General features: G+C 35.7%; 1 protein-coding gene across 4 annotated transcripts; it reads right to left on the bottom strand.

Moving 5' to 3' along the window:
* Window positions 1-1,954: 1,954 nt before the first annotated feature.
* alkal1 (ALK and LTK ligand 1) lies at window positions 1,955-16,312 on the bottom strand. Of its 4 annotated transcripts, none has more exons than XM_067393610.1 (6): window positions 15,772-16,312; window positions 15,146-15,412; window positions 11,486-11,539; window positions 9,984-10,067; window positions 3,794-3,867; window positions 1,955-2,551 (listed from the first exon to the last, which is right to left on the bottom strand). In XM_067393610.1, the coding sequence occupies exons 2-5, from the start codon at window positions 15,399-15,401 to the stop codon at window positions 3,803-3,805; spliced, it is 459 nt and encodes a 152-aa protein (XP_067249711.1). In that variant the 5' UTR covers window positions 15,402-15,412; window positions 15,772-16,312; the 3' UTR covers window positions 1,955-2,551; window positions 3,794-3,802. The 4 variants fall into 4 exon arrangements, with proteins under 4 accessions (XP_067249711.1, XP_067249713.1, XP_067249714.1 ...); XM_067393612.1 differs by having other exon boundaries at window positions 9,984-10,064; XM_067393613.1 differs by having other exon boundaries at window positions 15,146-15,339.
* Between the last annotated feature and the right edge of the window lie 11,098 nt (window positions 16,313-27,410).

Here is a 27,410-nt window from a genome sequence, read left to right as displayed (position 1 = left end):
AAATAAGTATGTCTTTAAAAACCCTCTTTCATGAGGAACTACTTCCTTCTGCCACAGATTCAAATCTCAAGTTGACAGTTTAACAATTGAGCCCAAGCTTGTGTTACTAATTCTAAAACGTCACTTAACGAAGGAACGTTGAGTCACTTCATTGAAACTCACTGTAATATGTAGAGTATTGAGTGAGTGTATTTCCTGCATCTAGCTGATATTCTTCAGGTCAAACTTATATTCATAATCAGAAAATCAGTTTGAACGTCTGCAGAGGAAAGCGATATCTTCGTCATTTTAACATTTAAGACATTCCCATGACAGCGCTAGTCAATGCATTTGTCAGTTGCGACTCGTAAGATGTTTAAAGTAAAAACAACATCCTCGCATCTCCGAAAACATCTATCAAGTTTTCAAATAGGTGTTTACATATAAATCGCATATCTGAGGTCTAAACAACCATATTCTTGTCTAAAAAACTCTTAAAATTACATTCTGTTATAAAAATAACAGTAGTATCTATAAAAATATGGTGGGTTTGCTCATCCTTCATTGCACTCGCTGTGAGAATGCTGACAGCGGAGTGATTCAAACTGTGAAACGGTTCCCGTGGCGATACTGGCAGAAAATCACATGGCAAAGACATCTCAGCCAATCAGATTTGAGAACAAGAAAGAACTGTTTATAAAAATTAATATATTTACATGTCAGTGAGGTCTGCTGTTACTTATTGCACATGCAATGAATTGTGTTTAGAGGAGTCTTAGAGGCACAGCAGCATTTTTTTTTTACCTGTTTATGTTGGTATGTATGGGTCAGAGAAAGAGGAAAATTGTGAATATGTATATATATATATATATATACATATTCACAATTTTCCTCTTTTAAAAAGACCCTTTCAAAAAGACTAGATGTATAAAAGAAAAATACATCTGATAAGCAAGATTCTGGGAGGCATTTACAATACTAATTATTTTGATAGGTTTTCAGAGACATTCTGGCGTGAGAACTTGTAGCACTGTGAGTTCTGGCACAGTTTTCAAGTGGATGCTTCAATATGTTTATGTCACACTCTAAACAACAATTAAACTCAGCTCAGGGCCATATTTCATGTTTGTGTTAATAACCATCCAGATCAGATGAGGTAAATATTTGATTATGATGGAGATAGAGATAAAGCCACAGTTTTAGTTGACCTCAAACGCATCTAATTTGCATTGTTTTAGCAAAACCCACATAAGGGGAAGTAAAAATGTTTGTCATTCCTAATACAAGAACAGGATCTTCAAGAGTGAATAATCTCTGTTTATTTGCTCATTTCAAGCAAAGTCCACACTGGTTTGTGTGGTTTTCTTTAAGACTTTCTCAGATGTAATCTTACTCCAGTGCTAAAAAGACACACACACTTTAGAGATGTTTTATCTGCATAGCTGCTGAAAACAAACAGATACGTTACTTTAATCCAAGGCAAAATCAAGACAAGCTGATTTTAAAATCCTGCTAAACAATTACAGAACTATAACTCCAAACTGTTCTTTTTCTGTAAAAATAAATAAATAAAGGGGAAGTGCAATCAAAATGCATGATGGCACATATAAAGATGTGCAATACAAGCATGTGAGCAATTGAGTGAAACATTTAAGGTTGTTGGGATATATGAATGATGAATAATATTGTGAGAGATTTATGATCTATGTTTCCCCTGAAACAGAATAAATGGATTGTCAGCTATTATGAAATCTGCTCAGTTGCTGGAATGGAGCACATTTCATAATTCCCAATCAATCATTCACCAATAACAGCTAAAAGAGACCCAAAAATATGTTTTCATGCTCACATCATTTGTCATCAGCCATGGGAATGCTTTAGAGAAATATATCATCAGATCAAACATTTTTGTAAAAAAACATAAAATTTGAATTCATAAAAGGAAAAAATAAGAAAAACGATGATTGTGCTTGAATGTTTTTATTCGTTCAAAGCATCAGTGCAATATTACCATTGTTATAAAACAAACAATGTGTTTTCATAATTTGAAATAATTCATCATTTTAATTTCTATAAGTGCCAATGGTAGATATCATGAAAATGACAGCATGGAAAGAAACTTTCATTTAGCCTACACAAATATTTTTTTAAGTGTAAGGGATGAAATATTTTTAGATTTGCATTTGAAACAATACATTTGGAACAGAAATATATTTAAGAGTAATAATGGCTTAATGAGATACATATTCAAATATCCTCTCTTGTAATTAGGACAGAATATTTACATGTCATTTAAATAAATAATTGACTGCAATGATAAATAATACTTTCTTTAAAACTCATAATATAAAAAGCAAAGCTATTAAACAAAACTATATTTAAAAGCATTACCAAACATAAATTATGGTAAAGAGCAAAAAAAATATCGTATTACAGAACAATTATACTTTGGGAATGGAAATGACAGAAAATGAAAACAATGACAGTTAATTGCAGTGATTTGAAGGCACTTCCTTGGAAAATATAATTTACTCCAACATCTCTGGAGTTTCTTCTTTTATATCCTCAGGACCTGTGGCACATAAAGAATTATGCGTCAAATATTTAATCACATTAAATTTGACTTTTCATTTAAATCAATACTTTTAAAATACAGTTACAGTTAGAAAGGTGTATGAAGAAGACGGCATACGAAATTAAGTTCCAGCGACTCAACCTGTCATACACAGAAACAATGAACTTCAGACTTGAATGAATTTCTCTCCACTTGAATGGAAATCACTTATTCACATCATAAAAGCCAATTTAACCACTTCTAATTGATTCAAAGGAAAACCAGTCTGAGCAAGAGTAATCACAACCTAATAAAACACCGTAATTCATCAGCCACATCATTTGACATTCAGATTGGTAATGGATTCTTTCACCTTTCACTAACAGGTTCTTTAAATGTCTCAGACTGACTGACTGATTCTAGCGTCACAGTTTGGTCTTGAACTATTTTGAATATGTTTCTAGGAATTGAATGAATAATGTTTGATTCTATTACACATGAGCTCTGACTGACTGTCAAGATTGTTATTTCATAATTTTATTGTACAATCTAATTTACAATTATTGAATTGTATAATGTACCAGGAAAAAAATGCATTAAGCAATTGCAAAACAAGACATGAAACGTCGGCTACATTCAAGTGCACTGCTTTTTATCAATACAGACATAAAGACAAAAATCAGTTTCTTTAAGTCGTTACACATTTAATTGGCATTTTAATTGCCAGAAGATGACTCATGAGAGACTTTGTCACATCACTTTGTGTATAATTTCTTTAAAGTGGTCGGTTCAACTAATGTGTGTTACAAAGCAAATTTGGAAGTGGAAGATATCTGGAAGATGTTTTCTGTCTGTGTGAACTGTGCATTAAACTGCATGCCTCAAAATGCACCAGATGGCCATGATTAAAATGACATTACATCTTACTCAATATTTCTTCTAAGGTTTCAGTTAAAGAAGCATGCAAAATGTTTCCAACAGTAACTGGGAGCAGGCTTGACTATCATATTACAAATGTTGCTGTTGTCCTGTTTCAGAAAATAAATAATGTTATATGCATTCATATCATTCTTCATAATATTATTGTACATTACATTGCCTTTACATAAATATTTTTTTAAAATACATGACCATGTCAAAATGCTATGGATTATATAAAGTAAGATATTTAACAGATTTTAGTGCCAAATACATTCCACAACAAACCTTACCCTGTTTAAACATAGCCAGTTAAAAACAGCTAAAAATCTTTGTACTTACATGCAGTTTCTATGATTGTGTGCAAAGGGGACTCATAGCTAGCCTTGTTAGCAATCGTGCACATCTTTTGTAATCTGTCGAGGACAAGAAAAAGAAAACAGGAATTTTCACTTTCAGAAAGTTAAACAGACATGTTTGCATTCAAGGTTGCGAATTTAACTTGTGTACAAAATTGGAATATTGCATAAAACATTTGTGAGTAAAGCAAAACATTTCCATCTAATGTTCAAGAGAACAAAATCGTCACTTCCTGGGAAATTGGCGCAAAATATCTGTAATAAAAATGGAAATTGCTGTAATCGGGGAAGCCACTGTGACTCTTTTTTCCTACTGAATCAGAATGAGCTTTATTGCCAAGTATGCTTACACATACAAAGAATTTGTCTTGGAGACAGAAGCTTACAGTGCACAGACAGAAAGACAGTGACAAGACATAAAATACACAATACACAAAATATATGTTATATACAGGTATGTTATATACAAATGCAAGTGATTTTGAATAAGAGGTATGGTATGCTAAATTAATAATCATAAATGGTGTTGTGTATTGCACATTTATTGGCTAGTGGGGGCATTTAACTGTTCAGGAGGTAGATGGCCTGTGGAAAGAAACTTTTCTTGTGCCTGGCTGTTCTGGTGCTCATTGCTTGGTAGCGCTAACCAGACGGCAACAGTTCAAAAAGAAAGTCACCTAGATGTGAGGGGTCCAGAGTGATTTTGCCAACCCTTTCCTTTCTTCAGAGAGTGGGAAGGGGTGTACCGATGATTCTCCCAGCAGTCTGGACTATCTGCTGTAGTCTTCTGACTCTATTGACTGGAGAAGCAGCTCCTGTGGCAGGTTGAACTTCCTCAGCTGGCAAAGGAAATAAAACCTTTGCTGGGCCTTTTTCACAATGGAGCCTATAGCCTCGTTTCCACCGAAATTACCCGGAACAATTTGTCCCAGGAACTTTTTTCCCCAGACCTGTTGCTGTCTACAATACTGCATGGAGTCAACCAATCAAAATGCTGCGTGAACTCAACCAATCAGCATGTTCAGCACCCAAGTCCCACCTCCAAAGCTTCCTGAACTTTGAAAAAGTACTACCTAGTGAGCAGGGACTTTCTGAGGGCAAAATTTGCTAAATTATTTATTATATGAGCTTTGTACTTCATTCGCATTATCGACATAATACCTTCAACCTTCAAATATGATGAGGTGGTGGTCATGGGTGGTAAACGGCAGATTGTATTACAAAATTGAACTGACCAGTGTAACGTTTGGTTGATTGTATTTTATTTTAATATTTAAAAGGCTGCGATATCAAGTAAGCAATGCAAGAATTTGTGTGCGTGCGCGTGAGGCGCCGGCGCGACCACTGGATTTGTTTTCCTTCTATAAGACAGTAAACTGTCTCTGTAATTTATGGTCATACAGGTAAAATTAAGACATCATTCATACATTTACAAAAGACTAAATAACGAAATAACTCAAATAACGAATTCATAGATCTTTGGACTGCGCCACAATGAACCACTTTTGTTTTGTTTATCTGTAGACCTAATTTTTTAGCCTATAGGCCTAAATATTCCCTTTTATTTTATATGTGTTATGTAGGTAGGCCTAGTTTTCTCCGTTCACAGAAGCGCTGCAGATGCGTGATATGTTGAAAATTGTACACTCTAAAAAATAAAACATTCGTTCAACAACAAAAAATATGTTAACGTTTTCCACTAGAATTTTTAACTTAAGCCAATTGGGAGAATTACATTAATTCAAAGCAATATTTTGAGTTGATCCAACATAATGTTTCAAGTAAAGTGAAAACATTTTTTGCCACAATAAAAACACATTTCTAAGTAACATGAACTTAATAATTGTCAACATGAATGCAACTATTTAAGTTGATCCAACATAATATTTTAAGTAAAGCGAAGTTGCTTTTTGGACACAATAAAACACATTTCTAAGTAACATGAACTTACCAAGCACCGCTTGTCACCATGATCGTAAATCTCCAAAAACCCACATTAACAGAAACTCTTCTAAATTAGCATAACAAAACACTAATTACTGCTAAATCTCCCTTACCATTAATCTTGTGCAAAAAAAAAATTATATAACACTTAATTTTAGCATTTAATCTCCCTTTCAAGTGTCATGGGCAAAGCATGATGGGAAATATAAATCCCAGCCCAGTTTCACTTAATTTAAGTTCGTCTAAATTAAAAGAAGTGTTCATACAACTCAAAACAATGAAACGCGTTTACACATCATCAGATTGTATTTTACATTAACAGAACTTAAAATTAAATACATTTTTGATTAACTGAAAATGTTAAACTATGACAAGTCATGATAGTATATCGAATCAATAGGAATAATTTGTGTGTCATCCAAGCTCAATAAAATAACAGTTACAAGTAAAAAGTTTAACAGCATTTCAGAACTTGATTTTTTATTTCACAACAATATATATATTTAAGTAATGACTAAAGGTCCCCTGAATTAGTTTTTAGAGTGTACTATTCTGCAATTTTTGCTGGTTTCAAAACGCACAACAAGCTGCATATTACTTGACATTCATTTTCACTTAAATGTAGGCCTAATACTTTACGGTTGTTGATATACATATAATCGGAAAAATACCAGGGCATTGCCATTGTGACTTACTTAACCTATGATGACTTGAAAGCTGGGCTGAGCGCGTCAGCACGTGCATCTCACTTTAGAGCGTGAGCGCGGGCATTTCACTCACGTTGATTTGCATAGGCTGTACTATTTGAATTTGTGATTGGTTGACTGCCAAATCAAAATATTAAACGGAACGATAAAATAACATTAATGATTCCGTTTGATTTAGTTTCCGTTTCTGGTTACGTTCCGGTCAAAATTTCGTTTCGTTTTCGTTCCTTGAACCGATTCAGAGACCTGGATGGAAGAGCCCAGAAACCTGAATGACTCCACTGTTGCCACAATGCTGTTCATGATGGTGAGTGGGGGGATTGCTGGGGGGTTTCTCTTGAAGTCCACTATCATCTCCACTCTTTTGAGCGTGTTCAGCTCCAGGTTGTTAAAACTGCACCAGACAGCCAGCTTTTAAACCTCCTGTCTGTAAGCAGACTCTTCACTGTCCTGGATGAGGCAGAGCTTGGTAGAGGAGTCCTTTGCAGTGCAGTCATTGGTGTAGAGGGAGAAGAGCAGTGGGGAGAGCACACATCCCTGGGGGACGCCAGTGCTGTGTTGGACAAGAATTTTCCCAGTCTCACTAGCTGTTGGCTAGCTTTCAGAAAGCTGGTAATCCATTGAAAGATGTAGGTAGGAACAGAGAGTTGGGTTAGTTTGGTCTGGAGGAGTGTTGGGATGATGGTGTTGAAAGCTGAGCTGAATTCCAGGATCCTTACAGAAGTGCCTATTCTGTTGAGATGTTGCAGGATGTATTGCAGTTTCATGTTGACTGCATCATCCACAGACCTGCCTGCTCGATAAGCAAACTGCAGGGGGTCCAGCAAGGTTCCAGTGATGTTCTTCAGGTGGGACAGCACCAGGCTTTCAAATGACTTCATGCTGACGCCATCTGGGCCAGGTTCTTTCCCTGTCTTCTGTTTCCGTAAGACCCAGCACACATATTCTTTACAGATCGTAAGTACAGAAGGAAAGGAGAATGGGGTTGCTGGAAGTGTTGATGAATGCATGGAGAGAAGGTCAGAACGGGTGTGGGGTGTGATTTTCAAATCTGCAATAAAACTCATTCAGGTCATCAGCGATTTGTTGATTCGACACAGTGCTGGGGAGGTGATGTCTTTCAAGCCTGATGCAGAGTTGTTGGCTGAAAACTGTTTTTTTTTTCAGCTTTTCAGAGTAGTTTCTCTTGGCCCTGTTTACACCTGGTATTAAGATGCATTTTGGTGGATCGGATCACAAGTGGATTGGATCACAGACACAGATGTAAATGGGGTCTAAAACAGACAGGATTTAAACTTTGTCAGCTGAAGACCCAAGTTTGGTTTGACGAAAAACATACCAAGCATGGTATTCTCTCACCATTCCTAATTTCTATCACACACTCATTGGAAACACAATCATATGAGATGCTTCTGGGAGGTCATTACACCAAATCATTCTGATGACAGACTTTAGCTCAGGCATTTCAGAAAGATCAAACGAACATTTGAGATGCTGTGCAATGAAACTGGTCCGCTGATTAGTCCACTTATCCAATCACATCCACTGTTGAAGCAGTCACGTGAGTTTTTTGTTGTGCGAGGGATTTATTCAGTAAATGTGTTTCCATCAGTTTATGCGTATGTCTTCTTATCAGATTAAAAAAAAAATTCCACCTTAATTGAGCACTTACATTTTTTATGCACATTTTTAGAATTTATGCACATCTCGGCATTTACATCCGGTGTTTTTTTTGTATGCGATATCCCAAAATGTGTATAAAAATAGGTGGATGGAAACACAGCTAGTGACACTCTGGCTTGAGCTGTGACATGAAGCAAACGTCACCACTTCAAATGCACTGATGAATTTCAGTTATAAGTGGGGCTCTCATACCATCACGGGATGACGTATAGAGTATATGAACATGGCTAAGGGTTAGATGGATCCCTCTAAATAGCTTCATCTCTGCCCCAGTAATGTACTTGATGGCCTAAAATGACTGTGTGGGTTCAAGCACCACATGCTTCCACCCTTAATGGTGTTTGTGAAGTCTGAACATCCCATTGCTGTCCTGTTCCCAAGCACTGTTGCCATCATTTTCTCTTAAGGTACTGTCATGTTTCAATCCCTCTCATTTAAAAGTGACATTTTCAAAGCAGAACTCAAACACTTCTAACTATCTTGAAAGGATATGGCATTGGAAAAGTTTTAGATTTACTGTTGCCATACATGAAAACTTATATTTCAAGTTTACTTAGGAAGCATTAAGTCATAAAAATGCATTGGAAGACAGAATCTCTGATTTTACAATGAATTATTATGCTTTTGCCATTCCCAGTGTTCATCACGGTTGCCAAGTGCTCAAATACAGCTGGTCCGTTATGCATGAACTTGTTTACAAAGCTCACCGTACCAAATAATACCTCATTGTTATACACGTGCTGCACTTTCTTTCCTACTACTTGCAATAATTCATAGATCCTTTCTCTTTAAAAAAAAAAAAAAAAAGGAATATCCACAATTCTTAGGCTGAATTTCACAACCCTTCTTTCTCTATGGAGAACAACAGAGGAGGGTCATGGAGCTAGTTCACAAAACATCTCTGGCCACTAACACACAAGTGTTTTTACTTAAGAAAAAAAAAACAAAACACCAGTACAGCCAATGTCTAGGGGAAGTAAGGCAACTATCATGACCCAGAATATAAATCTGATCATCACTCTGGGCAACTAGCTTGTCTCTTTTTTTGGGAAATATAAAATGTAGTATAGTTAAAGAAAAAGAGATCTGATTGGTTTTGACATTTACGCTCTCTATACAGAGTAACACTTTAGATAGACCATTAGATAAGCGTTATTTATTGGAAAAATCAAACCTCTCCTGAACGCCACAAAGTCCATAAGGACTAAGGGTGGAGGAGCATTTTCGTTGTGGTGTAACGCCCTGTCAAAACTTTTTGTTTTACTTCAGTGAAATAGAAGAGTAGGCAGCATTTCTAAAGTGTCCATAAAACAAAAAGCTCATACATTTGTATTTTCTACTACAAAAATTTGTAGTAGAAAATGTTCACTCAGAAATTGCCACAAAGAAACTGCAAGTAATTTTGAAGTAGAAAAACTGCAAAACTCTAATAATCTTTGTTTTATTTACTACGTTACTTTTAAAAATATATTTTTTTATAATGTATTCAGCATAATACAACATAATCAATTAAGATCATGACAACATAATTCTTATCTGAAGGGAAACATTTAATGTCTTCACAGGAATAGTTCAACCCAAAATGAAGATTCTGTTATCATTTACTCATGTTCATTCCAAACATGTACGCATTTCTTTCTTCTGCAGATCACTAAAGATATTTGAAGAGTGTTGGGGTCCAAACAACATTGGACCCCATTTCTTAGTACGGACAAAGAAATACTGAGGCAAATTATCTTCTTTTGTGTTCCATAGCAGAAAATTGTCATCCGGGTTTGATATGACATGAGGGTAAACGATGAATTTTCATTTTTGGGTGAATATTAAAGATATACATACATGTCGGTCTGGAACATTCCTTTGTGTTGTGATAAATTCTATGGAAATGTGTCCTGCATTCAGATGGAAATTTGACTGGTCCTGCTTGGGAAAAAAAAGTTTCAGTCATGATAGGTTTTATAAATTAGTTGGTCTGGTGAATAAAATAATTCAGATTTTAATCTCAAAGTGTCTATTCAAGCATTATGCCTAATCTTACAAACTTGTAACGAAGAAGATGGTAAAGGTGCTGTATATGAGTCACTTTTTCACATGTGCAGAGGGAGAATTAGTGCATGCTAACGCTTGACATGCCATCACAAGGGCAGAGACTTAATGATTCTGATTCTGGCAAAGCTCTTACAAAGTTTCATTGTATAAGCTTCCGGATAACAGATTTTAAACAGTAATTATTGTAGGAGAACAAAGATTCTGGAATGAATAATCATCTTAAATGCGCTTTTCCTAACAACATTTGGCTGGAGTAAGAAATCTATTTCACAACCCAGGGGCTTTAAAACAATTTACCTAAGTTAACCTACTGCAGGCGCAACTTATTTGACTGGCTTTATGTTTTACATGACGAAAATTGCATTTCTAATGATAAAAAAGTAAAAACAAGCCTCTAATATGAATAAAGAAAGATGTACTGAATACTGCACAGAATACACTATATTCTGCCTACTACTTTTAAAAATAGCAAAGTATTGAACAGAAGTATTATTTCACAATTATTATTTTTATGCTACATTGTTGTCACATGACCCGTCTACATTTGTCACATGACCTTATCAAGTTGCATGCTAGTCAATGGCCGTTGTAAGATGCGTTTTGGTCGAACGGATCACAAGTAGATAACGGAGACACATACCCGTTTACACCTGGTGTTTTAATCCGTCTCTTTTGTCCACTTTCAACCACTTCTGTCCTAATTTCTTCAAGGGGAGGGTCTATGTGTGGGTAAATGTATGTTTTATTCGATCGAATGGACAAAATAAGCTTGCGCAATTCACTTATGAACACGCCTGGAGACGACAGAAAACACACAGAGAGCATCAGCTTTCGTTTCTGCTCTAATAGCTGCAAGACCATGCCGAACACAGTGAGTGTGTCTAAGAAATCAGGAATGAATGATGGCCAATGGCCAATGATTTATGTCTAGTTATTATCTTGTAATTTTTTGTGATCCAATTTTGTGTAAAAATGGCCTAAACATTTGCCAGTCCAATCAAATGATGAGTCAAGAAAGCAACTGGTTTGGTTTCACATTTGACACCGGAAATGGAAGGTCAGGTTGAGTGCACAATGCATGTGGGATACAATATTCCACAAAGTAAACATGTGGCAAATGTAGCAGGTCATATGACAAGGAAAATCCTGTGCATGCACCATATACATACTATATATACTGCAGAAACAGTAAAAGTAATATGTTAGCATGCTATTCTGAACAGAGCTGGATGCAACAGGGCTGCTTGAAAAAAACAAAAACATGAAATAAATTGAAATGGGTTTTTGTTTACCTGTAAAATGTTCTATAAATTTGTCTTTCATGCTTATGTCTCTTGGGACAATATCTGAAACAGACAGACAAAAAGACAGTGTAAATGTTTTTGTGTTAATGTATCACTCTACTGTATATACCCCTTCATCAACACAAAACCAGAAATGTGTTCATTTAACTCATATAATACTAGATATTATTTAGCAATTTGACCATTTTGAACTGAACTGAGTTAAGCAATTGATAATGTGGGTGAAAAAACAGACTCACCAAGTAGCTTCCTCTCAAACTGAAGCAGTTTGAGAAACATAGATGCTGTTATTGCATTTTCATTAATTTAATCTTTGAAAGTCTGCATATCTTTTGATTTTACAGTAGTAATTTTAAAGTCTGTTTTATAGGTTTAACAAAACAAAACTTAAATTTTCCAAGTACTGCATGGAAACCGCTTAAGTATCCCTTTGGGTAAGTGTTAAATGAGTTAAACAACACAAAGTCTCTGCCAACTATAACATATGTTTGCTATTTATCACAACTCACATGGAAAATGAAAAGATGTTATTGCTGATATATAAAACTTTGAGATTTCAATTTTGACTAAATTGTGAATATTAAAAAAGACATTACAAATTTAATATAAGCATTTATTGTAAATTCAGGCAAACGATAATTTTTTTTTCTGACATAAATGTAAACAGAAAAAAAAAAAACACTGCAGTGTTATATCAACAGAAGTGATTCAGTGTATTTAGTCTGGGAATGATTATGTCATCAGCTTGCGTCCAGCTCAGTCACTGAATACACTGTCTAGCACATGGCATGAAGTCATTGTACAAGCCTGCTTACTTAGCTATCTATAAAGAGACATCCCACTTCTATTATTAGTAAATTTAATAAAGATTTTCTTAATAAATCATTCTTCTTATTGGCAGCCTCACCAAAATGTTTGCAAAACTAAAAACTTTAATTTGCAGCAGTCCACAATAAATTGTATTTTACAGACAGTCCTGCTAATAGTCTCAGATTAATAATCTGTCAGATCTCAAACTCCTAAAAGCTTGTAGTGTACAAACGTGCAACAACCTCTTGGAAAACTTCCCCTGTTAAGATGATGATATAACTGATTGCAGTCATATGTCTGTGGTGACTACATGCTTGATGTAAGAAAGATGGACAGCCCCATTCAAAATATACATGCAAAATAATTCCCAGACTGATAATTCAGCACTCAGTAAATCTGCTGTAGGCTTGGGGTCCTTGCTAATTATGTACAATCTGTGGCCCGCCCGACCCTGGGATACTGTCCCCACATGTAGTCTATATCACTTCCAGCCTATTGGAGTAAGGAGATTATTGCATGCGAAGTTGTAATGCTTATCAATGTCATATCCACAAATCCATGCAGCAGCTAATTTTAACCTGCCTCAGACACAGGATAACCAACACAGAGTTATGAATGAGTTCCTCTTTCATTCAAAATACACTGATTTTCTACATTTATGATGCCTACAGATTTCCCCGCCAATTTTTAATAAGACAATCATGGAGATGATGCATTATCAAACACCTATTAATATAATTAAGCGTCCATACGCATGTTGTTGCACATGAGTCTTACATAAGATGACTAACTGCCTATACTAATGGGCTGTTCTATTCAGAAGGCTACAGTGTAGTGCAGTGTGATGACTGTTTGGATTATAAGGGCCATGATATCAGCATCAACGCACATTTCAAAACTTGCATGTCTTCACTGAATTAAATGAATTTTGGATAACTCACTGGAAAACTTTAAAGGCAGCAAAATCAATCAAAGGTCATCCAGATCAGCAATAGCAGATGTTTATGGGTGTATTTTTTTCTTTTTTTTTTTTGGCACATGACTTTTGAGTAACAATGCAAGTCAATCAATATCTATTTAAATAGACAATTCTGATTCAGCCCAACCAGAAGACTCATTGTCAAAATTTCATGAAATTTGTTTTATAGTCAAACTAAGTAATGCAGTTTCACGGCAGTGAAGAAATCACGTAACCGAACAACACATAAACAATGTAGTCTGTATTTGAGTATTATAAACTATTCTCAAAGGGTATCAGAAATGATCAAATGCCTCTAAACACATCACAAACCTGATCAGCACTACAACATGAAATGGAACATTCAGTAGTTGCTGTAAATAAAGATCTACTAAATGAACATGGTATTTACTAGTCCAGGCTTCACAGCACAAATGGTAACACTCTTTGAGCAATTACACCAATGATGAGTACTTCAAGTATTATTATTCCAGCATGCACAGCTTCTATTACATAAAATTTAAAGAAACAAAGTAATTTTCATCGAGTTCAACAAAAGATTTCAAAGGTGTCTTCGCATAATTCTAGTATATTTGCTTCTGATTTTCTTTTCTTTTTTTGTAAAGCGTAACAAAGTTATTATAATCAAACCCTTTCACAATTGACCCTGGAGAGTCATGTGACAATTCTCTTCTCTAACACTGGCTTCTCTCATTTAAAAAACTACAGAACCTCACCATGTTAAACATTAGAGATGTAGATGGGGCTCTGTAATGTTATGGGGGTCACTCTTATGAAATTAACGCATGTGTAATTGCAAGAAATGAATTGACAAAGATGTGACTGCACATGTTTTACAATATCACCAGCAACATATGCTAAGGAGCTATAGAAGACTTCTAAATGCCAAATAAGTAGTCATGTTTCAAAATACACTGTATTTGTAACATGCAGTTCCGCATAATTTCTACCCAATGCCTTTTTTTGGCGTAACCTAACACTCTAAAAAATGCTGGGTTAGAAACAACCCAAGTTGGGTTAAATATGGACAAACCCAGCAGGTTGGGTTAAAGGGCACCTATTATGCCCTCTTTCAGAAGATGTAATATAAGTCTCTGGTCTGGTCAAGTTTCAGCTTAAAATACCCCACAAATTTTCCCCTATTTGGGGGTGAGCAAAAACATGCCTTTTACTATATTATTATATTGCTGGCTAAAAAAATAAATCCAAAATTGGTTGAAAAAATGGCTGGGTGAAAACAATCCAATCCCTGGGATTGTCCATATTTAACCCAGAATTTTTTAGAGTGAATGTAGTCTGATTGATTAAGTCATATAATATAGGCCTACATATTAGATATTTTTTTGACTTAATAAATAAACCAGTTAATATAGGTGTTATGCATGAGGCAAATTTTAGGCAGACAAAATATTCTTACACAGCTGAAATCAGGTTTTCCCCCACAAAATGCAGGTCATGAGCACAGCATTCTAATGGCACACATGATTTCTCAAGCTTTTAGACTTGTCTTTGAATAGTCCTTAGATCTACACCGATGATTTGAGCATTATGTGATCTCTTTAATAAGACCATGACAATTCATGTTTCTTCCCTCTGCAGATCAAAAGAGTGTCCCTTAATCCAATTTCATATCATTTTTACTGGATTTTTCACGATGACCCCAAATAATACAGGTTATATGTTGCTGTCATTGCAATGCAATCAATACTATTCAAGACAAAATATGAACAGCTGTCCATGCATTAAACGATTAAAGCATTAAAAGTGCAGTTGATATGCAGGCAAAAACTCCCACTAACAGGAAGTAGTTAATGCCAAGGATTACATTTGTATCATCACCTGATCTCAAATCAGCTTACCTATTGGTCTGCTGTTGTCCGGCTTGGACAAATGTGCAGTCTTTTCGCGCGAGGAAAACTTAACATCTTGAGATACAGAGTAGAGGCCACTGGTGATGCGTCTGGACGCGGGCTTGTCCCCGATCACTTGCAGGATTAGATTAAGCAGAGTTTTCCTTTCCGTCTCCTTTACCTCCTTGCTGTCCATGCACTGGCTGGAGGTGATGAGCAAAAGAATCATACTCAACAATATGTGCCATCTCTTCTCAGCCCGCATGGCTTTCCAGCCTGATAAACGAACAAAACAAGCAAACATTGTCATTACATCCTCGCACTAAAAGTTCTGCTACGTGCGTAAAACACGCATTCAGACGGAAAAGTCGCAGTGGTCCTGTGTTTACGCAGTACATATTACACCCAGATTCGAGTCCGACCTACAAGTCACGACCTGCTACACTGCAAATAAAGCCTTAGTAAATAAATAAAACTCCCCTAGCTTTTTAATTAAACGCCGCGTAAATGCACATGAAATGACCTACATTCAACTGTTTTGCACTGTCTACATGTTTAAACTTTGAAATCAGAGAATTCACTTCACTATAATCATACAGTTTGTACTCACATAAGCAAAATAAATAGCAACTTACGCGATTATATATTGGTAGGTGCTTGTACCTCTAATGACGCGGACGCAAAGTTGTCAGAGAAAAATATATCTTCCAACAGTTCCTGTTGTCTCGTGTCTTTCTTGAGAACATGCGTCTTGTTTTTATACGTCAAGTGCGAAGCTTCTTGAATGTAATACAATCGATTTCGGGTGGGTGGCAAATGTAGACATCTTTCTCTTAGGTTTTTTTTCCTCAACTCGTGGTCAGTTCCTTTGACATTCGCCCCTCCTTTCGTTTTAAATTCATCACAGAAGTTCAGATAACTATAAAAAGTGTCTCAAAACTCCTCTCTGAGGTTTATTAAAAGAATCATAGCTGGCAGAGGGCTGGACGCGTAGATGTTCTTTGAGATATCCATCGCGCCACGTCCCCCTGGGAAATGATGGGGAACCTCAAGTATCCAAATATCCGAAAATACTTGCTTAAATATAGCTGAGCTCTGAAATTAACGCCTAGATGTTTTTGTTCATGGATGGCCGGGTCTTGTGACTGCACTAAGCGCGCTATCCTGGTAAGCCCCGCTTGTTTCCACCTCCCAACTCTAGTTTGCACTTGTGCTGGTATTACACGCTTAACGCATAAATTCCAGGGTTCTTAACTTTTGTGTCTCATTACAAGTAAACGCAGATCATCAGTCTAATTGGAATTATATTAAGCATTTCAATATTTTATGAACTGTCACATTATCTCAAACTGTTCTCATGCACTCGAACCATGATTATTTCTTTAAGCTTCTTAATATTTCTCTGCAGACAGGGTCCCCCCACCCCCACCCCCAGGGGTCTGTGAAGGTCCTGTAGGGGTCATGTCCTGGAAATCTGGCCAGCCTTCACGTTTGATGTAGTGTGTGATAGTAATGACATTTTACACTTTGGGGAGGAAAGCTGAATGAACCTTGGCTTATTAATGGCAAAGTATAAAAATAATAAGAAATAGTAAATTCTAAAATGTTGATTGTCACTTCTCATTTACAACAATTAATTCATTTTATTCATTATAAATAATAATTCAGACTCCATTTATGTATTATAACAACAACCAAACAGACACTAAAAATAGTTTAAAGCTGTTATAATCTAGCCTTTAAAACTAAATTGGTGCCATTAAAGGGATAGTTCACCCAAAAATGAAAGTTCTGTCATCATTTACTTACTCTCAAGTTTTTCCAAACCTGTATGAATTTCTTTCTTCTGCTGAACATGAAAGAAGATATTTTGAAGAATGTTTGTAACCAAACAGTTGATGGGACCCATCAACTTCCATAGTTTGGAGGGAAAAAAAATACCATGGAAGTCAGTGGTGCCCCACAACTGTTTGGTTACCCATATTCTTCAAAATATATTATATATATATATATAAGAAATTTATACAGGTTTGGAACAACTTAAGGTGTATGATGACAGAACTTTAATTTTTGGGTGAACTATTCTATTCTATTCTATACTGTACTAGATCCCTGTGCTGTGTGCATAAAAGTTGCAAAACACCTTCTCTGTTTGTTTGATTCATTTAAAATTAAAAAGTCAAAAGACCATTTCACACAGCTCTTGCTGCTCTTACAGGGATGTCAATGAACCTGCTTCTCATATGGGAATTTGTAGGAAGCAGCCATTTCCCCTCTTGACATCAAGATGCAAACTGGCTTCATGCTAACAAAACAAAAAAATATCTTCAGTTACTTGCATGTCACATTGGCATGAGTACATTTTTATGCTTTACTTTTAAATTAACCTATTGCCTTTACATATTTGCTCGTGACAATGGAATGCTGCATTTTCGGCAAAACTGAGCATAAGTGATCAGTGCCCTGATATACCCTTTAACCTAATACCTAAAACATGATTATTGGAATGCGGTAGTCTACTTACCACCACCATAGGATCGTCCTTGTACTCTAAATACATACTTACACTATGTGTTAGAAAGAAGCATTATCCACTGTTTTTATGCAGTGCACTTTAACGTCAAGTTCCTAGCCTGCCAAATAAAAAGGCAATTAATAAGAAAGAATCAAGAAAGTAACACTGATTATTGCCCGGCGGGAAATGTGAACCACGAGCAGACGCGCACGAGAGATGGTTCTCCTCATGACAGTCACTTGTGATTTGCTGAATGTTAGTTCATTTAAGTTTAAGTTACTAGTGCCAGAGAACACGTGCAGGGTGTGTCGAAAAAGTGACAGAATCACCTTTATCTAAAAGTTGGGCTGCTACGCCCCTGGTAGGATGTATAATCCCTCATGACCTCCCCTCGCCGCCCGCCGGGTATAAAAATATTGTGCTTGGCGCCATCAAGCGGTGTGTTCTATTACTACATGTGATAGCCTATCGCCTTTCCACACATTTAGGCCTGTACACAGAGGTCGAATTGTAAAATAAATAAATAAATACAAATAAAACAAGGAGGGTGGTGTGGTCATCGGCGAGGAGGTTGGGGCTACTGTGCCTTAAACATTTTTATTTATTGGTCTAAAGAGTAGTAAAATAGGCATTATTCATTAAATTATTTATATCATTGTAGTATTGGAGTGACCTCCAGTCTCTCTCTCTCTGACACACACATACACAATCAATCCCCTTATATAGGTTACCTAAAATGGTGTCTTTGGAGAGCACTGAAGTGTTTAATCATTATCAACATATATTCATAATAAATAAGCTCCAAAATACTCTTCCCAGAAAACAAAGATATGACCATCCAAATTCAAAAAGCAAAAATAAGAAGAAAAAAAACAAGAACAGAAAATAACAAACTACACTGACAAACACAGATATGAGCAATCAGCGTATGAATCTCAACAATGGTGTCAATAAAATATTCAGACAATCAGATCAACTCTGGACATCAGAAAAAAATACAAAAAGACAGAACAAAAACCATAGCAAAAAAATAAAAGCAAAAAGTTATTAATGGTAATAATTCAGCTGCATAATTTATTCATGCGGTGATGCATGCTGGGAGTTTTGTACTATTGTTCCCAGCATGCATTGCGGCATGACACTTGATTGTCACCATTGTTGAGATTCATGTTCTGATTCTTGATGGCTTTATGTGTCAACTTCAATTATCTTTTTGTGTCTTTAATCTTTAACTGATTTCTGCGATATAGTGGAATTTTGCAGTAACAGGGTTACTAATGTAAATGTATTGATGTAAATGTATTACACTGTAAAAAAAAAAAAAGTTTTTGCCTTGCTTCCAGTATAAAAGTTCTTAAATCTGGAAACTTTACTAGATAAGTAAAATTACATAAGATATTTTTTCTTGTTTTCTGGTAAAGAAAAATCAAAATGAAGTGAGTTTTTGCTTAAAACAAGCAAACTTATCTGACATTGGGGTAAAAGAAAATAATCTTGTTTCTGTTATCTTACATATAGTAAAAGCATCTGGATTTAAGAATTTTTAAGATATTTGGACTGGAAACAAGACTAAACAAAGAGTTAAAGGAACACTCCACTTTTTTTGAAAATAGGCTCATTTTCCAACTCCCCTAGAGTTAAACAGTTGAGTTTTACCGTTTTCGAATCCATTCAGCCGATCTCCGGTTCTGGCGGTACCACTTTTAGCATAGCTTAGCATAGTTCATTGAATCTGATTAGACCGTTAGCATCGCGCTTAAAATGACCAAAGAGTTTTGATATTTTTCCTATTTAAAACTTGACTCTTCTGTAGTTAAATCGTGTACTAAGACCGACAGAAAATAAAAATTTGCGATTTTCTAGGCTGATATGGCTAGGAACTATACTCTCATTCAGGCGTAATAATCAAGGAACTTTGCTGCCGTTCCATGGCTGCAGCAGTGCAATGATATTATGCAGCGCCCGTGAGCCCCTGCTTGCACAGGGAACTTGCCTTGCAACCATGGAGACGTTTGTGAGAGACGCTGCGTAATATCATTGCGCCTGTTTTTTGGAGATTACCATTGTGGTGAAGTGTAGAGCTTGTGCTTAGGTTGAGGACCTGCAGACAAAGGTTGTTGATTGTATAATGAAGCATTGCTACAGTAGTGCTTTGGATCAAACCAGCCCATTCCAACAAACTCAGTTTCTAGACTGCTAACACTGATTATCACATTGTGTAAATAGACATGTTTAGTTTGTTGCTATGTAAAAGACAAAACAAAAGCATCAATAATCACATGATTATTATATATATAGAATTCATTACAAACAGATTTCCAGGCATTTCTCTTTTTTCCCCTACAGTTGATGTATTTTGCTTGCTTTAAAAGAACTGTCTCTTGTTTAGTAAAGTTTTTTTTTATTATTATTATTGCAGTCTTCTGCTGCTGCCATTGTTTTCCTTGGATTTGCTTCTCAATTCCATGCAATTTTAAACTTTTCTTGGTTCAGTCCATGTTTTCTAGGCAACCTCTATCATGCTAATTCAGATTAGCACAGTTGGTTTTAAATTAATCTAGTTTATTTTAATTCAGGACTCCATAGTCCAGGTTTTAGTAATCTTTACTTAATCTGTGTTTTAGGAAGCTATTTTTAAAACATGATTAACTATTCTAGATTAAGGCCTATCCTGGCTTAATTTTAACCCTGTCTGGGAAACCGCCCCTTAATGTTTTTGAAAGAAGTCTCATATGCTCATCAAGACTGCATTTATTTGATCAAAATACAGAAAAACAATAATATTGTGAAATATTACAGTTTAAAATAATGGTTTTCTATTTTATTATACTTTAAAATAATATTTATTTCTGTGATGCAAAGCTGAATTTTAATCAGCCATTACTGCTGGTCAGAACAGTGTAAATGCAACAAAAACTCCCGCCAAACATGCATGAAAACACTTTTTACATAAAATAATAAAATATAAATAGATAAATAATAATAATAAAAACTAATTCATGCATCACCAGAAGTGTATGTGTATTTGATTGTCAAAATATTTGGTATCTGAACAAAATTTCATGGAAATATATATATATATATATATATATATATATATATATATATATACAGTGAGGAAAATAAGTATTTGAACACCCTGCTATTTTGCAAGTTCTCCCACTTAGAAATCATGGAGGGGTCTGAAATTGTCATCGTAGGTGCATGTCCACTGTGAGAGACATAATCTAAAAAAAAAAATCCAGAAATCACAATGTATGATTTTTTAACTATTTATTTGTATGATACAGCTGCAAATAAGTATTTGAACACCTGTCTATCAGCTAGAATTCTGACCCTCAAAGACCTGTTAGTCTGCCTTTAAAATGTCCACCTCCACTCCATTTATTATCCTAAATTAGATGCACCTGTTTGAGGTCGTTAGCTGCATAAAGACACCTGTCCACCCCATACAATCAGTAAGAATCCAACTACTAACATGGCCAAGACCAAAGAGCTGTCCAAAGACACTAGAGACAAAATTGTACACCTCCACAAGGCTGGAAAGGGCTACAGGGAAATTGCCAAGCAGCTTGGTGAAAAAAGGTCCACTGTTGGAGCAATCATTAGAAAATGGAAGAAGCTAAACATGACTGTCAATCTCCCTCGGACTGGGGCTCCACGTAAGATCTCACCTCGTGGGGTCTCAATGATCCTAAGAAAGGTGAGAAATCAGCCCAGAACTACACGGGAGGAGCTGGTCAATGACCTGAAAAGAGCTGGGACCACCGTTTCCAAGGTTACTGTTGGTAATACACTAAGACGTCATGGTTTGAAATCATGCATGGCACGGAAGGTTCCCCTGCTTAAACCAGCACATGTCCAGGCCCGTTTTAAGTTTGCCAATGACCATTTGGATGATCCAGAGGAGTCATGGGAGAAAGTCATGTGGTCAGATGAGACCAAAATAGAACTTTTTGGTCATAATTCCACTAAACGTGTTTGGAGGAAGAAGAATGATGAGTACCATCCCAAGAACACCATCCCTACTGTGAAGCATGGGGGTGGTAGCATCATGCTTTGGGGGTGTTTTTCTGCACATGGGACAGGGCGACTGCACTGTATTAAGGAGAGGATGACCGGGGCCATGTATTGCGAGATTTTGGGGAACAACCTCCTTCCCTCAGTTAGAGCATTGAAGATGGGTCGAGGCTGGGTCTTCCAACATGACAATGACCCGAAGCACACAGCCAGGATAACCAAGGAGTGGCTCTGTAAGAAGCATATCAAGGTTCTGGCATGGCCTAGCCAGTCTCCAGACCTAAACCCAATAGAGAATCTTTGGAGGGAGCTCAAACTCCGTGTTTCTCAGCGACAAGCCAGAAATCTGACTGATCTAGAGAAGATCTGTGTGGAGGAGTGGGCCAAAATCCCTCCTGCAGTGTGTGCAAACCTGGTGAAAAACTACAGGAAACGTTTGACCTCTGTAATTGCAAACAAAGGCTACTGTACCAAATATTAACATTGATTTTCTCAGGTGTTCAAATACTTATTTGCAGCTGTATCATACAAATAAATAGTTAAAAAATCATACATTGTGATTTCTGGATTTTTTTCTTTAGATTATGTCTCTCACAGTGGACATGCACCTACGATGACAATTTCAGACCCCTTCATGATTTCTAAGTGGGAGAACTTGCAAAATAGCAGGGTGTTCAAATACTTATTTTCCTCACTGTATATATTCACATTTCATTTTCACAACACACTTTATAAAAATATGTAAATATGAAACTTTACAAAGAAATGGAATTAACCATCATTGAAATCTTGTAATGGAAATGTACCAACTCTCTTTAAAATCTCGTAAAGGAACAAAACCCACCATCATTAAAATCTTGTAACAGAACAAAACGTCCATCTCTGAAATCTCACAAAGGAACAAAACCTACTGTCTTTGAAATCTTGTTATGAAAAAAAAACATCAACGTGATCTCGTAATAGAACAAAACCATTTGAACTGTTTCAAAATCAACTGTCATTGAAATCTTGTAATAGAACAAAGTGTATTCTTGAAAACTCGTCACTGAACAAAACGGACCATCATTGAAATCTCGTAATTAAACATAATTGACAGTTTGAACTGTTTCAAATTCAACCATCACTGAAATCTCATAACGGAACAAAACTGACTGTCATTGAGATCTCGTAATCAAACCAAACCGACCATCATTGAAATCTCATATAGGAACAAAAACGACTGTCATAGAAATCTCGTAATCAAACAAAACCGACCATCATTGAAATCTCATATAGGAACAAAACTGACTGTCATAGAAATCTCGTAATCAAACAAAACCGACCATCATTGAAATCTCATAAAGGAACAAAACTGACTGCCATTTAAAAATTTCATAACGAAAAAAAAAAAAAACAACCGCCATCGAATTCTCGTAACGAAACAAAACCAACCGTCATCGAATTCTCGTAATGAAAAAAAACTATCTTTGAAATCTCATAAAGGAACAAAACCGACCAAAACTGTCAGTTTGTTCCTTTATGAGATTTCAATGACAGTCGAATTTGAAACAATTCAAACTGTTAGTTTTGGTCAGTTTTGTTTCATTGCGAATTTCAAAGACAGTTGGTTTTGTTTCTTTACTAGATCTCAGTGACAGTCAGTTTTGTTCCTTTACAAGGTCTCAATGTTTGACGTTTTCGTTTTGTTATGAGACGGTTGGTTCTGTTCCACTTCGAGATTTCAATGACATTCGATTTTGTTCCTTTATGAGATTTCAATGATGGTCAGTTTTGTTTGATTAAGAGATCTCAATGATGGTCAGTTTTCAGAGGTGGACATTCCAGGGGTCAGAAAGTAAAAGTCCTGCCATATTTTTATCTCATCCACTGAAGCATTAATGAGATAAATAAGTGTTTAATTGAGTGATGATTGAGCATTATTGAAGACACCTGATGATAAAAAGCAGACTCACCAAAGGAGAAAATCACTATTTTTAAGTTACCATCATCGAGGTCAGGGTTTGTTTTATTTGAGCTCTTGACCCTTGCCTTTTTAGTATTAGATTTTGTTTGGGCAGTTTTAACTGCATTAAAACTAACCAGACAAGCAAAGTTAAAAGATGTTCAGGTGTTGTTGGTTATGTTTTCTCAAAATCATTATTTGACCTGAATCACTGAACTCATTTAGAGCTCAATCTCTGAGTTAGATTTACATTATTGACTACAGCAGCACTGTGTCTTCAAAGCACTTTTTTTAAAGTTGTCCTTATCACAAAAAAAAAAAAAAAATTCTTTTAGGCGCACACAGACATCAAGTATCAGCCTGTGAATCTCAACAACGGTGAAAAGCAACATATTCTGATCAACTCTGAACATTAGAAAACAAGCTACTAAAAAGTCACAGAAAAACTGCAAAATTTTAATAGTGAGAATAAATGAAATTACTAAGACAATTTAGCTCATAATTTATTCATACAGCAATGCATGATGGGAGCCATGGATGAATTTTGATTGGTGGCTCCCAGAATGCACTGCAACATGCTTTATGATGGCCACCACTGTTGAGATTCACAGGATGATTCTTGATGTTTGTGTGTTTAAATGAGTGCTTTTTTTTTTTTTTTAAAAATCAGAACTCTTAAAAAATAAAAATTGTATTGATAAAGCTGATCTTGTGCTGTAGAATCACAGTGCTGCTGTAATCAATAATGTAAATCTAACTCAGAGATTGGGCTCTAAATGAGTTCAGTGATTCAGATCAAATAATGTTTATGTAAAAACATAACCAACACCTGATTGTCTTTTAACTTTGCTTGTCTGTTTGGTTTTAATTAAGTTAAAACTGCCCGAACAAAATCTAGTACTAAAAAGTCAAGGGTCAAGAGCTCAACTAAAACAAACCCTGACCTCGATGATGGTAACTTAAAAATTGTGATTTTCTCCTTTGGTGATTCTGCTTTTTATCATCAGGTGTCTTCAATAATGCTCAATCATCACTCAATTAAACACTTATTTATCTCATTAATGCTTCAGTGGATGAGATAAAAATATGGCAGGACTTTTACTTTCTGACCCCTGGAATGTCCACCTCTGGTTGAAATCTCTTAATGATACAAAACAGACCATCACTGAGATCTCATAATGGAACAAAACATACTGTATTGAAATCTCATAACAGAAGAAAACTGACAGTCATTGAAATCTCGTAACCGAACAAATCAGACCATTATTAAAATCTTGTATAAGAACAAAACCAACTGTCATTGAAATGTTACAATGGAACAAAACGGATCAGAAGATTATAAAACAAAAACAACAACACAGAAACTAGGGATGGATCGATATGAAGTATCGATATATCGATACTGACGTTGAGTATTAAAAGTATTGATACTCAAATTAAAATATTGATACTAAGGTGTGTTTTTTGTTAACCAGTGATTTTGTTTATTTAACAATAAATTTAATGCATAAAATGTGCATTGGATTGGACAAATAACCCCTTGAAAGCGAATAATTTGTAGTAAAAGTATTTTCCTGCTCATCTGAACACGCAAATGCTGCAAGTCAGAACCAATCGATCACAGAGCGTTCGCTCACTGCCGACACTACATTCAAACAGCTGTAGGGCTGCGTTTAGTATTGTAAGAAACCACTGATGCTTTTGGGAAACGCAGCCCAGAACAATGCTTAACAGAACACAGAAAAAATATAATATTATTATTAGTTATTTCACAATAAACAAAATGAAATAGCCTACATAGTTTGTGCAATTAGCCTACATTTATTTAAAATGAACGTTAAAAGTTCATATTAATGTTCTGTCAAAATACAAATGTTTCATTTAGTGGGTGCAACATCCTGTCAATGGCAGTCCCTTATGAAAATGAACCATTACTACAGTGACCATAGTTCAGCTAGGCATATAGTAGGCTTATTTGTAGATTTTCCATACCAAGTAAACATTTTAACCATGTGTAAACAAAAATATAATCTAATATAATGTTAAGTGTTAAGTATAATCTTCAATATAATGTTAAAGGTGATAGAGAGGATTTTTTTGTCGACGGAGAATCCAAAGACTGTTAGTGAGTTTTTGAAATGAGCGCATGCGTAAGAACAGCCCCCTTCCTTCACAGCTCATTTCAAAGGAACGCCTCCCAAAACTCGTGCACGAGCATTGGAACACGAGTGTTTACCACCAGTATTCGCTGTGTCGTGTTTTTGGATTCATTATGTCGGACTCACCGCATGTAACTCATAATCTGCAGTTGTTATTCCTGTCTCCTGACAAAAACATTGCATGCAGCGCCTGTGGAGTGTGGAAAGTTACGTCTCTCACAAGGAACGTCACAGCAGTGATTGACAAGCCAGAGGGCCAATCGTTTATGTGATGAACGTGTAAACGATTGGCTGATGTTTTTAAGGCCCTACCTCGTGCACAGATGATGTATATTAATATTATTACGTTCAGTGCACCTAATAAATACTCTTTTATCAGTTAGTAAAGACAGTTTCAAGTAATATTTCAAAAATGTATAAAACAAAACATCCTCTTTAGCACCTTTAAGTGGGCATCATAACCCATTTTACACTTAGGAATTCAATAATTGAATAAATGTTACAATCTTTAAGTTCACATTAGAGGTATTGTATTAGTATAAGTATTGATATCGGCGATATTGGCCTTGAAAGTATCGGTTTCGTATCGAAAACAAAATAAGTGGCATTGCCCATCCCTGACAGAAACTAGTCTAAGATGACACACAAAGCCATCAAGAATCAGCACATGAATCTCAACAATGGGGACAATGTCAAATGTGTCATGCCGTAGTGCATGCTGGGAACAATAGTACAAAACTCCCAGCATGCATCACAGCATGAATAAATTATGCAGCTGAGTTGTCCTATTATTTTCTTTAATTCTAACTACTTGCTTTTATTTTTTTTTTACTGTGGTTTTTGTCTTTTTGTAGCTTTTTGTGATGTCCAGAGTTGATCTGATTGTCTGAATATTTTGTTGTCACCATAGATTCATAGCTGATTGCTCATGTCTGTGTTTGTCAAAGTAATATTTTTTTACGCGCTCGTTTTTTTAATGTTCAATCGTCTAACTGATTTATGCAGTTTTAAACAGCTGAATGTGAACAGAACCCGTAGTTATTTATTAAATCAAATAACTAAACAGTCGTATATGTAGCTAACATAGCCCATATGCTATGCATGTGTGCATTTTCACCTCCTCGGTGATGACATTCACTGTCTATAATTCACCTTGACAACGATCCCTTACGGCATCAATGCACTTTAGCTATGTTCGTCATGTGTCAGGGGAATGTACTTAAAACACTAATCAGAGTTATATACCTTGTGTTCTTTTCTTTTTAAAGAACGTCAAAAGATGCGCTTGAACCGTTCTCCTGATCCTTTGAACAAAAAATGACGAAAGCTCTGAGTTCTGATTGGTCAGTCGCTGTTATTTAATAGTTTAGTTATCATACAGAGAATTAAAAAAATTGTTTACATTAGATTTACAAAATATAAATAACACTGTTAATCTAAAGGGGATGGTAAGGGGGCATTGTGGCTTTACAGAGGGGGATGCTTTTTGTTATTTGTTTTTTTCAACAAGGGGGATGCCATATGCATGTGCTTATTAATAAGCACATGCACACACACACACACACACACACACACACACATATATATATATATATATATATATATATATATATATATATATATATATATATATATATA

This window comes from Chanodichthys erythropterus, chromosome 9 (genome assembly GCF_024489055.1).
Source record: "Chanodichthys erythropterus isolate Z2021 chromosome 9, ASM2448905v1, whole genome shotgun sequence".
In the NCBI taxonomy this organism is placed as follows: Eukaryota; Metazoa; Chordata; class Actinopteri; order Cypriniformes; family Xenocyprididae; genus Chanodichthys; species Chanodichthys erythropterus.
The sequence above is the reverse complement of the archived record's forward strand: the minus strand, read 5'-3'. Positions and strand labels throughout refer to the sequence as shown.

What these genes read in the sequence shown, in the direction of transcription:
- alkal1 (XM_067393610.1), bottom strand. Translation starts at nt 15,401, where the DNA reads ATGCGGGCTGAGAAGAGATGGCACATATTGTTGAGTATGATTCTTTTG. An exon ending in ATTTATAGAACATTTTACAG is followed by an intron (nt 10,068 to 11,485) that starts GTAAACAAAAAC and finishes TTTTTTCCCAAG; the next exon opens with CAGGACCAGTCAAATTTCCA. An exon ending in GGAATGTTCCAGACCGACAT is followed by an intron (nt 3,868 to 9,983) that starts GTATGTATATCT and finishes TGTCCTCGACAG; the next exon opens with ATTACAAAAGATGTGCACGA.